At 34.5% G+C, this 13,294-nt stretch overlaps 1 protein-coding gene across 5 annotated transcripts in view; it reads left to right on the plus strand.

Moving 5' to 3' along the window:
• Window positions 1–13,294, plus strand: part of LOC129740513 (serine-rich adhesin for platelets) — a 420,359-nt gene that overhangs the window by 167,177 nt on the left and 239,888 nt on the right. For all 5 annotated transcript variants that reach the window (XM_055732213.1, XM_055732228.1, XM_055732220.1 and 2 more), the window contains exon 3: window positions 2,869–3,020. In XM_055732213.1, coding sequence (XP_055588188.1) covers window positions 3,003–3,020 — 18 coding nt within the window. In that variant the 5' untranslated portion in view covers window positions 2,869–3,002. The remainder of the gene's footprint in view (window positions 1–2,868; window positions 3,021–13,294) is intronic.

Below are 13,294 nucleotides of genomic sequence, written 5' to 3' on the forward strand. Positions count from 1 at the left end.
TGTCATTCATTTGACGAACTTAACGAATCGAACTAAACAAAACTTATAGTATGAAAAGTACAACAATTTCGTACACACATTTTTTTTAATTTAAAATAAACTATGCTTCCATAGATAACAAACAGTCATCAAACTATCAAATGGAATGTGAAAAGGGTTATTGGGGTGGAGAAGTTCAGAATCCAAAGAATCTTAAAACGTTACCCGAGGAGACTTTTATGGCAAAATTATATCATATTTTGCTATCATGCCATGAAAGTAAAATTTGACAGAAATAAAGGTGGTTCAATGCCAAAATTTGGGTTTCAATATTTATATGTGAAAATATACCATAGTCATGCCAAGTGTAGGATTCACTGATACCTTAATGATACCTCGTTTTACTACCATTTAAAATTGCACTTTGAATGTACAGCGGTGCCAATTTTTGGTGTCGAATAAGATCAAAATTTGGCATCGCTGTTCTTTCAACATTTCTTGAAAAAGGCTTGCTAAATAAGATGGTTTTACCATATAAGATGGTTTACATAAAAATTCATTTTTAAATCCGATAGCATAAAATGTTGTTCCCTTTTCTGAAAATAAATTAACCATATTGATGTCTTGTTTAGCTATCGTGGATGATTCTACACCTTAAAGTGCTATCATTTAGCATTCGATGCTTTATTTTGGTGTTGGTTTGCTATAATTATTCAATATACTGATAGTTTCTTGAAAGCTGATTTTGCCATCGGGAGAATCGTGACGCTCAATTATGCTATCATTCTGGTTTTGATAGATCATTTTGGTTACAGAAGAGGCATCAAAGTTTGCTCGGGTAGTTGGTTTGCTTGATCAAGATACTTCCACTCTCACCGCCATCCAGGGACTAAAATCAGGCACCTGTTTCTGGGGAGCGGGTGCTTGGGGTCAAAATTTATGATTTGTTGTTGTTCAACTGCCAACAAGACCGTTCCGCGAAACTGTTTATTTTCAAAGTGTCCCCTTCCTTCCTGCCCTCCTTCGCCATGGTACTTTGCTTCGTTCCTGTTGCCAAACTTTGTCACCCTTTCCCCCGATTTTGTTGGTGCTTCCTCCCACCACTTGTCATAAACACATTTCATTCTGGCTTGGCTTGGTGAGGTTGCTCTCTGTCTTGCTAGGTGATTGATTTTTTTCTGTCGGTTTCCTTCACCCAAAATAATTTTCACTTAAAAAATAAGTGACATCTGTAGTAAATTCTCGCCATACGTAATTTCATTTGAATTTTAAGTAATGGGTCAAGTGAATTCACTTAAGTGACCGGTCAAGTGAACTACACTATGACGTTCGAGTGAAATTTATCTGAATTTCTAAGTAAGTTTCTAGTTAATTATCTCTCGCATTTTTAAATAAAATAACATTTATAGAACAGCACTTCGATTTCAAATACTTACATTACGCTTTCGCCATAAATTTATTGGTTGGAAAATTCCATCGTAATCCCAAGGCAGATCGGTTACTGCGGATAGTGCGACTTCTAAATCTTCCCTGCTGCAAACCAAAAAAACTGCCCAGTTCAACCCACAAGCTGAAGCATGATAACTCCTTTAAACAACTTTTTCTCACATCACGTTTAACACAAACTACCGCCAAAATCGCCTATTAAAGAATTGGGAAAATCCAAATCCAGCACAAGCTGCTCTTTAGAATTTGCCATTTTGAACTCTGAAAATAAACACAATTACAACCCGACATTCACTTGAAATTCAAGTGATGGGGAAGTGAATATTTTTTCTCACTTCAAATTCAAGTGACGACTGAAGTGAATGTGGATGAATTCACTTGCAATTTAAGTGACTGCCAAGTGAAATGTATATGTCGCACTTGAATGGAAGAAAATCACTGGATCCTTGTTTTTAAGTGAAAAATCATGTGTATTTTAAGAGTGAATTTGGGTTGAGTGTTCTCGTCTGCTTTTCCCGTCGCTCTTTCGTGTTGCCGGCATTTTTCATCGAATGAATTAACCCGTGAATGAATGTTTTAATTTTCCGTTTCGTGTCCTCGGGTATTTTTTTTTTGTTGTTGATGGTCTGTCTGGTTTTGAAATGTGGTTTGATCTCTGCCCGGTTTGACTGAATGGCAGTTGAGTTGCTGGAGTGTTCACACAAAATATGCATTTGATCTGTTGGGAGAAGTTTTCGGTGGTGTTTTGGCCTCCCGGTGGAAATTTCTAGTGCTCCGGGATGATCATCAAAGGCAACCGCTCGCTCAGGTCAAGTGTCGGCACGTTTGCTATCGATTCTTCAATCGTTTCATTAGTGTTTTTCTAGCGAACTAAAGCACCCCATCATCATCAGCAGCATCGTCAGCACCAGAGTGTAGTGGCATCATTTCACTTGTTCATTCATAAATTAGAAGCACCCAACTATTGCCAGATCCGAAACCCGACGAAAAACTCACAAATTGTGAGTCACAATTGATACAGAAATATCACCTCAATTAGAGGGTGATTCATCTAGTCGACAAACCTGGCAGTGAAATAATTGGACCGGTCATTTTTGCACCACCACACCGGATGTGTTTTGGATGATTCTTCGGTTGGTTTCAAATTCCGATGGACACGGATTTAACTTGGCAACGGTTCTGGCCAATTAGTACAAGTTTTTCCCCTAGAAATAATAGGGTGCAGTTTGCAGCACCTGTCCCCAACTTAGATCATTCCCAACGAGGTGGAACTTATCGAAAAAATTACCAAAATGTGGCGTAAACAAACAATTTTTCACTTTAGCATCGAATATTTCTCCCAGTATGCTAAAGATGCTATATCTTTTCTATTTTCCATTGGAATGTGATAAAAAGTGACGAAAGTCCTTTTCTAATTTTTTTTAAATTCTTGTCTATTTTCAGATCAATCGGCAACCATCCACGGGCTTCTGGAGCAAATAAAATCGGAACAACAATCACCTTGGATCTCCTTTCGGCGAAACCTTTCAGCACACCCGTCAAAATTTCGCCTGAAAAGCGGCAGTAGCAGCAGCAAAATGGCGGCAGTAAATTCGGTAAATGGCTTCATTATTGAATTTTTTTCCTTGACGAAATGGGGCATTTTACGGGTGCTGGTTCAATTTGATAAATTCAGCCTAGGGGGAAAGGGGGGATGAATCTGTTCCTGTTTTTTTTGCTGTTGTTTGTTTCAGAACTTCAAATCGATCCCCGCAAACTGTTGATTGAGTCAGAGGGTAGGAAGTTGTACGATCGGAAAACCCATTTTCCGATGAAATGGCACTTTTTATTTGCCGTTTCTCTTCCTGGCTCTCTCTCTTTCTCATTATTGCAAACGGTTTTGGTCGGCAGTTGTTGTCGTTAATTTGTGTTTTGCATGATGCTGCAATATTTGCTGTTGTTATTTTCCGAGTTTGCTCGCTGAGTTGGAAAAATTTGAATGTTTATGTTTCGCGCCAGTCACCCAACAGCCAAGCACTTTCCACTTATCGTTGATGGGATCGTTCAAAAGTTAGTTATTTGAAAATTACAACCATTCGTTAATTACATGCTGAGTTCTAATTTTAGATTGTAGTTCGAATGGTTTCACGAGCTTAAAAACTAAGTGTAAAACTGTGATTCGAAAAACCAATCGCAAAATTTTAGATCACTCAAACATCAAATATTTAATTATGAGCTTACGTCGGCCATTTTGATGTGCACGCATGTGTGAGTCTATCTCTGTCCATGATGTATACCTGAGGCAAAATTCCCAGTCATCAGATGGGATGGTTGAATCCATTTGCCGGGATTTGGTCCTTCCCGGAACATCCTCAGATTGTATTTTTAATCTTTACCCCGGAGTCAACCGAATACCGTTCCCGGTAAGGGGGGATGAATGATGGTCGGACACCGGTTCACAATTTAGCCCGGGTGATGTTAATGAGTAATAATAACTGTCAATTTTGTGGCGCATCAAATGGGGGCTTCGTTGTGGCGTAATATTTGCCTTTTAAATATGCATTTTTGCAGGACTGATGGATTTGATTGGGATTGGTTTTATTTTTATACATTATTCTATCGCCTTTTTTTATCTCACTGTTACTGCTCATAATTTTGACCGATGTTCCAATCTCATCGCCATAATGGTCTATCATTATGACTCAGCGTTGGAGTTTGGTACGGCACGATGAGTGATTAAAATTTAATGTGCTTATCTACGAGCTTTCGGAATAAAAAAAAACAATTCTACCACTGATCAGGATAATCAAACACAAGTTTACATTAAAGGATTTGAATAATCAGCTCGAAAAGTAATCCTGTATAAGAAACAAAAAAACGAAACACAAACAGAAATCATAACTGTACTTTAAAAAAAAAAAATTTAGCCAAATACAAAAAAATATAAATATACAACTTTTATTTTTATGTCAAATCATAATCTGTGAGATATTTGACGTCTTTCAGAATTTTGACAATTTTGACAATTTTGACAATTTTGACAATTTTGACAATTTTGACAATTTTGATAATTTTGACAATTTTGACAATTTTGACAATTTTGACAATTTTGACAATTTTGACAATTTTGACAATTTTGACAATTTTGACAATTTTGACAATTTTGACAATTTTGACAATTTTGACAATTTTGACAATTTTGACAATTTTGACAATTTTGACAATTTTGACAATTTTGACAATTTTGACAATTTCGACAATTTTGACAATTTTGACAATTTTGACAATTTGGACAATTTTGACAATTTTGACAATTTGGACAATTTTGACAATTTTGACAATTTTGACAATTTTGACAATTTTGACAATTTTGACAATTTTGACAATTTTGACAATTTTGACAATTTTGACAATTTTGACAATTTTGACAATTTTGACAATTTTGACAATTTTGACAATTTTGACAATTTTGACAATTTTGACAATTTTGACAATTTTGACAATTTTGACAATTTTGACAATTTTGACAATTTTGACAATTTTGATAATTTTGACAATTTTGACAATTTTGACAATTTTAAAAGTTTGACAAATTTCACAATTTTGACAATTTGAAATATTTTTCATTGGCTTCCACTGACAAATTGTAAAATGTTTTGCAAAAAAATGCTTTTAGTTTTTCTTGTTAAACCAATTTGGAAAACATGAATACTTTGCAACATAACACATCCTTCTCGAGCCAGCGGAAGTAAGGGGGGATGAAATTGGTTCATTACACCGTTTTATGGCATATTTGTCATCTCTCTAATGAACAACAGCAATAACAGCGCTCACAAACCAAGTCAGAAGCCAACCATTTTATCGAGCCGAGGAGCAAAATGTTGAAGGCGAGCAAAACGAGCCAACTCTGGTTAAGTTTTCGCAAGTAGTTTATACGGGTTTTAGTAACACTTTCCCACTGGTTTCGGTTTTCGGTTCAGCAGAAGACATTTTAATGACTCCACCATGTTCCGCACACCCCCCAATCTAAGCTTCTTGCCTCACAAATCGATCCTTGTAGCTCGGTCTGTTCACACTTGTATCTCACTTTGTGAAAATTGGGTCGGAATTTATAGTTTTTATGATATGGTTTTGTTCCGGTTAGGATTAAAACTTTGACGATAGGGAATAGTTTGACTAGTCAAAAACTTTTTGTCGTGTTTTTTTTTCAATTTAAAAGTTTTTGGACTTCTTTTCATGCTAAATTTGCTGCAATTATTTTCGGTCGGATTATTTCCAATATGAGCTTCCGAATTTGAGTCACAGGTAAATATTGACACCGATCCGGAATAGACTGTTTTCAATAAAACTCCTTCCCGGAATCCGAATTTCGAATAACGAACTTTCGGAGAGCAAATAATCCCCCGCAATGGTGAATTCATCAATCGATAAAGTATTGGACCCTGCGGAGGGATATCCGAATAAATAATTGCTACATTGTTGCGTTCGAAATTTGTTTTTTAAGGGAAAGTAAATTATTTGGCGATATATTTTTGGCTTCTGTAAAGTGCTGTGGGCAGCCGTGTCAGTTAACTATTTCGCAATTAATATCGAAAGCCCTTCAAATGAACGAATCAAACTTTGGGCCATTGAGTCTGAGGCTCACGTGAAGTGGAACCCGAATTCCACGGATGATGTAAACCAATTCCCTCTGAGAAAAAAAGTCATTCCATTCAATATACACTATGTCTATGTACAAAATATGCAGATAAAGAGGGACATGTTTCGGGCAATATTCGCGGCCTTCCGAACAACTGACGGGGAGTCCTAGATAATTTGTGTCCAAAAATTGGCACCATCTGCAAATGCGATGCCAGCCAACCTCGGACACTTCAGTTGGTTTTGAAATTGATGCCCCAGGAATCACACCCTGGAGGGCCGTTTTAAAAGTTACAAAATATTGAGCCGATGTGCGCTTCCACGACTTTCTGAATGGGCTTTTGGATGCTGTTTAAATTTCAAAACTTGAGCTTGCGAGAAAAAGATGAGGGAAAAATAAATTGAAATGATCTATGCTCAATTTTCTAATATTTTAAGCATGTGCACATAGTTCAAGAATAAAAGAAATCTGCATGTCTCCATTCGAACCAAATTTTTTCTCCCGGTTGCAAATTATTTTCAAAGACACTCATACAAAAATGGAAGCAATCAGGACAGAAATAAAGTTTCCAATACCTGAACCTTACTTTTCTTCCCGGAGGGAAAGGAAGCAATTGCGCAAAACCAAACCACATGCTGATTCTCGTTATTAATAAAGTTTTCAATCGTTATTTTCATCCTTCGTCGTCGCCGGGAAAATTCTACCCTATTTTCTAGCCCCATTTCAAGATACACCACTTTCCCCAAAAAGCGAAAAAAGAGTCCCCTGACTGTGCTGATAGGAACCTGGGAAAAAAACCTTCCAGGCACCTTCCGGGAAAGTCGGATCCTCGAGTAATAATTTCTTCACTTCCCGCTGTTCCGGTTCCTTCGCGATGGGTCTTCTTCGGGGAAAATCAGGAATCCCGGTCTCATTTTAGCAGCACTTGCAGGATTCGAGCACCTGCATCTCGACTTCCAAGCCAGGCTACGCCACGTCTGACGAAGGAACTTTATCTTCTGTCTACCTTCTACTAAGTATCTGACTAAGAGAGGAGCTTGTTACAACATTTGCTACCGGCGGCATCGGAGAAGGTTAAATTGACGCAACAAAAGTCCCCAAAACGGGGAGAGTTTCTTGCCACCAACTCTCATCCGTTTGTGTCAAAATTATTCCGGAAGTTGGAACCGTTTTCTTATTTTTTGTTTCGTTCCTTTTTCAAGGAATGAATTGTTGGAAATTTTTTGCATCACCCTGCAGCGCCACCAGGGACCGAATATGTTGAATTTAGTCATTTTGCGGTACGTCACGTAGATCGCGAAGTATTTTTGAACATTTTGAACCCAAGATCGAATCGAATTCGAATTTTGAGATCATCCATCATAGATATTTAAAAACTGAAAATTAATATCTTTAAAAGTTTTCAACTAGCAATAAAGCTAGAGGTAAAAGTTTTGTCATTTTTGTCATTTTTGTCATTTTTGTCATTTTTGTCATTTTTGTCATTTTTGTCATTTTTGTCATTTTTGTCATTTTTGTCATTTTTGTCATTTTTGTCATTTTTGTCATTTTTGTCATTTTTGTCATTTTTGTCATTTTTGTCATTTTTGTCATTTTTGTCATTTTTGTCATTTTTGTCATTTTTGTCATTTTTGTCATTTTTGTCATTTTTGTCATTTTTGTCATTTTTGTCATTTTTGACATTTTTGACATTTTTGACATTTTTGACATTTTTGACATTTTTGACATTTTTGACATTTTTGACATTTTTGACATTTTTGACATTTTTGACATTTTTGACATTTTTGACATTTTTGACATTTTTGACATTTTTGACATTTTTGTCATTTTTGTCGTTTTTGACATTTTTGAAATTTTTGACATTTTTGACATTTTTGGCATTTTTGACATTTTTGACCTTTTTTCACACTTTTCATATTTTTGACATTTTTGATATTTTTGACATTTTTGACATTTTTGTCATTTTTGACATTTTTGACATTTTTGACATTTTTGACATTTTTGACATTTTTGACATTTTTGACATTTTTGACATTTTTGACATTTTTGACATTTTTGACATTTTTGACATTTTTGACATTTTTGACATTTTTGACATTTTTGTCATTTTTGTCATTTTTGTCATTTTTGTCATTTTTGTCATTTTTGTCATTTTTGTCATTTTTGTCATTTTTGACATTTTTGACATTTTTGACATTTTTGACATTTTTGACATTTTTGACATTTTTGACATTTTTGACATTTTTGTCATTTTTGACATTTTTGACATTTTTGACATTTTTGACATTTTTGACATTTTTGACATTTTTGACATTTTTGACATTTTTGACATTTTTGACATTTTTGACATTTTTGACATTTTTGACATTTTTGACATTTTTGACATTTTTGACATTTTTGACATTTTTGACATTTTTGACATTTTTGACATTTTTGACATTTTTGACATTTTTGACATTTTTGACATTTTTGACATTTTTGACATTTTTGACATTTTTGACATTTTTGACATTTTTGACATTTTTGACATTTTTGACATTTTTGACATTTTTGACATTTTTGACATTTTTGACATTTTTGACATTTTTGACATTTTTGACATTTTTGACATTTTTGACATTTTTGACATTTTTGACATTTTTGACATTTTTGACATTTTTGACATTTTTGACATTTTTGACATTTTTGACATTTTTGACATTTTTGACATTTTTGTCATTTTTGACATTTTTGACATTTTTGACATTTTTGACATTTTTGACATTTTTGACATTTTTGACATTTTTGACATTTTTGACATTTTTAACATTTTTAACATTTTTAACATTTTTGACATTTTTGACATTTTTGACATTTTTGACATTTTTGACATTTTTGACATTTTTGACATTTTTGACATTTTTGACATTTTGGTCATTTTTGTCATTTTTGTCATTTTTGTCATTTTTGTCATTTTTGTCATTTTTGTCATTTTTGTCATTTTTGTCATTTTTGTCATTCTTGTCATTTTTGTCATTTTTGTCATTTTTGTCATTTTTGTCATTTTTGTCATTTTTGTCATTTTTGTCATTTTTGTCATTTTTGTCATTTTTGTCATTTTTGTCATTTTTGTCATTTTTGTCATTTTTGTCATTTTTGTCATTTTTGTCATTTTTGTCATTTTTGTCATTTTTGTCATTTTTGTCATTTTTGTCATTTTTGTCATTTTTGTCATTTTTGTCATTTTTGTCATTTTTGTCATTTTTGTCATTTTTGTCATTTTTGTCATTTTTGTCATTTTTGTCATTTTTGTCATTTTTGTCATTTTTGTCATTTTTGTCATTTTTGTCATTTTTGTCATTTTTGTCATTTTTGTCATTTTTGTCATTTTTGTCTTTTTCGTCATTTTTGTCATTTTTGTCATTTTTGTCATTTTTGTCATTTTTGTCATTTTTGTCATTTTTGTCATTTTTGTCATTTTTGTCATTTTTGTCATTTTTGTCATTTTTGTCATTTTTGTCATTTTTGTCAATTTTGTCATTTTTGTCATTTTTGTCATTTTTGTCATTTTTGTCATTTTTGTCATTTTTGTCATTTTTGTCATTTTTGTCATTTTTGTCATTTTTGTCATTTTTGTCATTTTTGTCATTTTTGTAATTTTTATTATTTTTGGTATTTTTTTGTCAATAGAAAAAACTTTTGATTCTTTCAGAATCGTTTCGAATAGGTCTATTCTTAATTAAATAAAAATCTCAAATTGAACTTCGCTTACCCTCGAATTCGTAAACAAAAGTCAAGCACTTCGCAGTTCGCATTCGAGTCAAGTCAAGTCAGTTCAAGTCAAGTTAAATGAGTTGAATTTTTCGCATTTCTCTACCCTTTTCCAAATGGATCCGTTGGATGTGATTTTTCTTAAGTGAAGATGTTTTTATTTTGTTTCCCTTGAACGATGTCTATAGAATGAAAACGAAAAAAAAAAATGAGTACACATGTTCTCTCGGCTTTGATGGCTATCTAAATCGGATTTCGGCCTGTGATCCATCGACAGTTTTTTTTATCTTCTTCGGATTTTCTTTACTGCGATTCTATTTTAGCACATCATTGTGTCGTTTATTGTCGAATGGTGCGTTTCAGGTTTTTTTTCCGTTCTTTCTTTAATATAATTTGGCCATTTTCATGTTGTGTTTTCTATCTTGAGCCTTTTAACGGGATTGGAATGAAGATGGATCACACGTTTTTTTTTAGAAAAAAAAATGAGAGAAAAACATACTAAGATACTCAGATTGACCGGCATTCCGAATCGTATTGTTGTCAGAATCATTGTTGTGTCGTCGGTTTCGTCTCTTCGTTGCCAATTTTAGTTCTGTCGCCGCTTCGATTGAATGAGTATGCTTTTTGATGCTGTTTTTCCTTCAGAATTGTGAGTCTATTTTAGTTCTGTTTTCATACTGTCGAAATAGCTTAGCTGTTTGTTCTATTTTTTTTCTCGCTACCTCCATTGTGTGTCTTATTTGGCAAATTCTTTTCAAGGATCATAACGAAACATACATTCAGAGAGTGTTGATTCAAGGAAAAAACAATTAAAATAGTTCTTGTGTTGATAAAAACTCTTCAGTAGAAAGTTCATAATCTCTAAACGGGAACTCATTTAAGCTTTAAAGTAATAAAAGTCATTCATAGCGAAAACATTTATCTTAAAAAATTAATCACCAGTAACAGTCGATTGCAGCCTGGATTTCCAAATTACTTCCAGAATAATTCAAACGGCTTTTTTATCCCTCAACTTTTTTCCCCTATAAAAATACAAAAAATCGAGAAAAAAAATCACTAAACATTCCGCCCTAGCTCCGGAGAAAACCAAACCGACCAGAGCCAAAGCTTCTTCTGGCATCGATAAATTTCCAGCAGAAAAATCAGAACCGGAGACACTTTTTTGGAACTTTTCCATTTCCGCATCGTTTGAGTTGGGAAAATTCTTTCTGGGTTGACCGGCATTTATTTCTTCTGGCGTAAACTTTTCCCGCCCTTGGATTGCCAAGCAGCTGTAATACCTATGTGGTAGTTCTCGGGCTCTGCCACTGGTGATAATCGATTGCTTTCGATAATTCGTGTGCCACTTTTCCGGATTCAATGAGTCGCAAAAATATCCCGGGAAGCAAAAGCGGTGGCCAAAGAAGCTTGGGTTCATGAAGATGATAAGTTGATTTTTTTTTCTACTTTAATGGACGATGAATCGTTTCTTTTCAGCTTAAATCGTGGTGAGAGTTTAGCTTCAATCAATTTCTTTAAAAAAATGTTTTAAAAATACAAATTTTAAATTGTTTTAAAATGTTTGGATGTTTCCATACAAATGCTTTGAATTTGTTTGAAATTTTGTTATTACTCAAATTTCTATTTACTCAGATATATTTATTTTAACTGAGCATTTTTTTTTCTCTGAAGCCTTATTTTCTCCACATAAATTCCACCCTGACATGAGTCAACTTCTTGTTTTAATCAGAATCCCCCAAACTGACTCCGAAGTCATAAAATAGATCTCCTTATGACGTGTTTATTGCAGCGAAAACGAAAACCCTTCCCCTAAATTACTGAAACCGCACATATGTGGCACACCGTTCGTTTGCCCAAAGGTCAAATCCAATAAAATATCCCCCAGGTAGGTGCGCGACTTCCTCTAGGCTGCTAGTTTGTAGTAGTATGGGTATGAATGAGGCAACAAATGTGACGACCAATGTGACGAATATTAAAGCGTTTTTGGATTATTACTTCTTCCACCTGGCTAGCCAGCTAGTCTACCTTCTCCCCTCCAAGCAGATCCCATATAAGTAAGGGGGATGATGCTGACGATGACGACGATTTGGGTGGGGGAGAAAAATTAATGACACAAAAAAGGTGGAAAGGTGCCACCGGTAAATTGCTACGTGATCGGAATTCTCGAACTAAACGGAGCCGTTGGCACTCTCTCTTGAGTAAAATATTTATCCCCCCTTTCCATCGCAGCTGGAAGACGGAGTCGAATGAGAGTGGGAGGGAAAAAGTTATTGGCAAACTTGTGCCCGACGATGGTTGAAAGTGGTACTTTTCCGAATTAACTGCGGTGGATGATATTTTTCAACTCTCCATCTCCCAAATGGGGTTTTTCCTACTACCGTGGACAACTTTTAACCTTATCATAGAAAGGTGAGAGAAAATTTCTTCGTCATCATTGGTCGGTATGATTAGATCGATTTTCGATTGCCTTGCACCTTCTTTCAACTGGCAATTGAATGGGAAGTTGGTGGGCGCACAAAAATGGTCCAATTAATACGGTTCTTACTGGGACTGCCATTTGGAATTAGGACTTTCAGCTCACGTCCGACGTCCATTCGATACTGAAAACTGACCAGAAGTCGTAGTGGTCAGGGAAATGTGCTGATTGGTTTCTGACTGGTTCTGGTCCAGTCTGCCAGATAATTGAAAGTGTGCGGTAAGATATAAGTCAAACCATTAGTTTAATCGGGGATTTGCCATCAAATCGGATTGCACCAAGTCAATTCCCCTACCCAGCTGTCTGTTCCAGCCACACCAGTTATGAGAGAAGAATTTAAAAGCAAAGGTGGGGAATGACTCTCCTAATTGGGTTTCATTGGCTTTCAAATAAGATTTTAGAAAGGCTTTCATCAAGGATTTACAGGATGATCATAAATATTTAAATATGAATTTTACGAATGCTTTAAAAATCTATGGCTGGACCCACTACTCAAGTACTGATTTTTGGACCAATAACATTCATAAAACCATGTTCAAAATTACGAAAGAAAATATTTGTTTGCTTGTTTATTGCTTTATGCTTCTTAATAAAATAACTGACGATTACTTATCAACTTAAAAAAAAGTAAATATTGTAGGAAGAATTGATAAGATCATTTCAAATTGTGCGTGAAACGCTGCCTTTCACAATTTACATGATAATATTTTGAAAAAATGTTATAATTTCCGTCGTATGTCGATTGAACGAATCGTTTGGCAGATAGATTTTGCAAAAATAACGTACCGGAAGTTGTTATTTCATGATGTTTTTTTTAAATTCAGATGTAAGCGAAGTATTTGGTGTTTAAAATGTTCAATATTCGAAAAAAAAACTGCTGAAAAATGTGCGGGAAAACGACCTGTAAACCGGAACAAAGAGCTAAAACAATAAAAACGAAAAAAAAACGAAACATTGGAAGAATCCAACTGTAAAAAAAAAGGTAATAATGTGTCGAAAATTCTGAAACCAGTGGTACCAAAGGA

Source organism: Uranotaenia lowii, chromosome 1 (genome assembly GCF_029784155.1).
Source record: "Uranotaenia lowii strain MFRU-FL chromosome 1, ASM2978415v1, whole genome shotgun sequence".
Lineage (NCBI taxonomy): Eukaryota > Metazoa > Arthropoda > Insecta > Diptera > Culicidae > Uranotaenia > Uranotaenia lowii.